This window comes from Myripristis murdjan, chromosome 6, assembly GCF_902150065.1.
Source record: "Myripristis murdjan chromosome 6, fMyrMur1.1, whole genome shotgun sequence".
NCBI lineage: Eukaryota > Metazoa > Chordata > Actinopteri > Holocentriformes > Holocentridae > Myripristis > Myripristis murdjan.
Window position 1 is genome coordinate 34,282,075 of NC_043985.1, and position 2,895 is coordinate 34,284,969.

At 46.4% G+C, this 2,895-nt stretch overlaps 1 protein-coding gene across 1 annotated transcript; it reads right to left on the reverse strand.

The window, feature by feature from the left end:
• Positions 1–992: 992 nt before the first annotated feature.
• LOC115361027 (5-hydroxyisourate hydrolase-like) lies at positions 993–2,588 on the reverse strand. The gene is made up of 3 exons (XM_030054263.1): positions 2,449–2,588; positions 1,411–1,546; positions 993–1,082 (listed from the first exon to the last, which is right to left on the reverse strand). Exons 1-3 carry the CDS (start codon positions 2,586–2,588, stop codon positions 993–995), a joined length of 366 nt encoding a protein of 121 aa, XP_029910123.1.
• Positions 2,589–2,895: the final 307 nt, after the last annotated feature.

Here is a 2,895-nt window from a genome sequence, read left to right on the forward strand (position 1 = left end):
CCCAGGTTGAGAACCCTCCCCCCCGCTCTGGGACAACATGAGCGATGTCTCCAAACACGAGATCCAAAAACATGAAGCTCATCTCTCCAGGCGGCACTCAGTTACAGCAGCTGAGTTTGATCACAGGACTCTTCTCAAACTGGACGTCAGGATGTTTCCTCCTCCTGCCACCAAGCTGGAGAGGAAACGAGCCCGAGAGGGAAAATTAAGAAAATAAAACGTTCATCCTGCAGATTAAAAAAGATAGAAGCTCCTGCTGCAGCCGCCTGGAGACGTGACGCTGCTCTCAAGGTGGAGGAACGCCATCTTCTTCTGTGTGTGTGTGTGTGTGTGTGTGTGTGTGTGTGTGTGTGTGTGTGTGTGTGTGTGTAACTGCGGAGACAAGCTGTGTGCCTCTTCGGAAAAAGCTGCTTTTCAGGTTAGGGTTAGATTAAGTGTTAGGTTTAGGGTTAGGGTTTAAATTAGGATTATTTTAAGGTTAAGTATTAGGATTAGGTTGAGGTTAAGAGTAAAGCTAGGATTAGGTTAAGGTTAAGATTAGGCTTAGGTTAGGGTTGGGTTAAGTGTTAGGATTAGGTTAAGGGTATGGGTAGGATTTGGTTAAGGTTAAGATTAGGATTAGGTTAGGGTTGGGTTAGGTTAAGTGTTAGGATTAGGTTAAGGGTAAGGGTAGGATTAGGTTAAAGTTAAAGTGAAGGTTAGGATTAGGTTAGTGTTAGGATTAGGCTAAGGTTAGGGTTTGGTTAAGATTAGGCTAAGGTTAGGATCAGGGTTAGGCTAAGGTTAAGGTTAAGGTTAGGATTAGCTTAAGGTTAAGATTAAGATTAGATTAGGGTTAGGGTTAGGGTTAGGTATATGGTGGTTAGGGTAAATTTTCAGGAAATTAATGTAACTCAATCTAATGTCCCTAACCTAAGTAAACACGTGTGTGTGTGTGTGTGTGTGTGTGTGTGTGTGTGTGTGTGTGTGTGTGTGTGTGTGTGTTGCGGGCCTCAGCTCCCTCTGTAGGTGCTGTAGGAGAAGCGGCTGAGCAGCAGAGGGACGTGGAAACGCTGCTGCGGCTCGCTGATGGTGAAGACCACCTGACCACACAAATATAAGACAACAATTAACAAAAAAAAAAAAAAGTTTTTAATAGTAAACAACACGACCAAGAAGTGAGAGAGACAAGGAGACGAAAAAAGCTCCAATTATCAATTATCCAACTATCAAATTTCTGATAAAGGCAGAAATTTGTGACAAAATCTTATTATAAATGCAGTTCTGCAGAGATGCCCTGCAGTGAAAATGAAAATTATGCTCCAAAAATAACCATTTCCACTACAGTCATGAAGCATATTACATTTGTAAAATCCCCCAGTGGGAAGAGATGAAACCAGGTGGATCAGAGGTGTCAGGTAAGCAGCTCACCTCCACGTAGGGGTAGAAGGACGTCCTGCCCAGACGCTCCCAGTACGCCCCCGTCTCAAACCGCAGTTTGTACATGCCGGCAGTGAACGCCTCGCTGCTGATGAGGCCCGGGCAGCGGCCGTCTTCGTTCGTCGTCCTGCATCATGACGAGCTGCTTTAATTTCAAATCTTCACCGTGATTTTACTAACTCTGATTTTTACTAAAAAAAAAAAAAAAATCCATGTTTTCAAAATAGCTTATTAAGTCTGTCTCTCTCCATCTAAGCTTCTAAATGCCTCCATGTTTTCATTGTTGTCAAATTCTCTTGTTTTAATTTATCTACTTTGTGTTTTGTAATATTATTAATTTCATATAATTTAATCTTTTTTTCACTGTTACATGTCTTTGAGTGCCGAGAAAAGCACTTTACAAATTCAGTGTATTATTATCATTGTTGCTGTTATTGTTATTATTGTATTTTATTATTATTATTGGTGGTAGTAGTAGTAGTGGTAGAGGTGGTGGTGGTGGTGGTATTGATATTATTAAACCTGAACTTTTACCTGCCATTACAAAAAATACTTTACACAGTACACTTCAGTATAAAAGTACACTAAATGCACTTGTTTTTTGTTACTTTTTGCTGAATGGGCCCACTTCATCGTTAAGTATACATGTGATTTAAATATATTAAAAGGTAAGCGTCCATGACCGGCGTACCTGGTGGGACTGAAATAGTTAACGGTGTGTTTCTATACACATTTAATGTCTTCATCGTTTCCTTGTATTGATGGTTAAGAGATAATCAAGTTAGAGCTCAAGGTGGTTAATTTGTTCCTGTGACACCTGACTGCAGATCCCAGCTGTGCACAGGGACTTCTGCTCACTGTTGAATGTTTTAACCTTGGATTATAGCGCCCTCATCAGGCCGATCAGTGTCCTGCTGTGTTCCTGAGCAGGCTGACTGGGAGCACAGCAGGGGCTCTGCTCTGAGCTCAGTTACTCCTCTGCCTCGATATCGAGTCGAGTGGCGTTCTGTCCGCAGGTTCGAGTCCTACCCGACTGTCAGCAGGTTCCAGATCAGCAGGTTGGAGTCGAGGCGGTGCAGGCTGAGGGCCAGCCGGGCCGCCGGCACGCCGTCGCCGCTGTTCAGCACGTGAGTGGTCAGAGGGCTGGAGCCGGACGCCGCTGCCGCCATGACCTGAGGACACAGAGCTCAGGTCAGCTGACACGCCAAACAACACGGACACATCACAGCCTGGAGCAACAGGGCCGCTCTCCAGGGGCCCAGACCACCAGGGGCCCCAGACCACCAGGGACCCCAGACCACCAGGGACCCCAGACCACCAGGGGCCTCAGACCACCAGGGGCCTCAGACCACCAGGGGCCCCAGACCACCAGGGGCCCCAGACCCTACCAGGGGCCCCAGACCACCAGGGGCCCCAGACCACCAGGGGCCTCAGACCACCAGGGGCCCCAGAGCACCAGGGGCCCCAGACCACCAG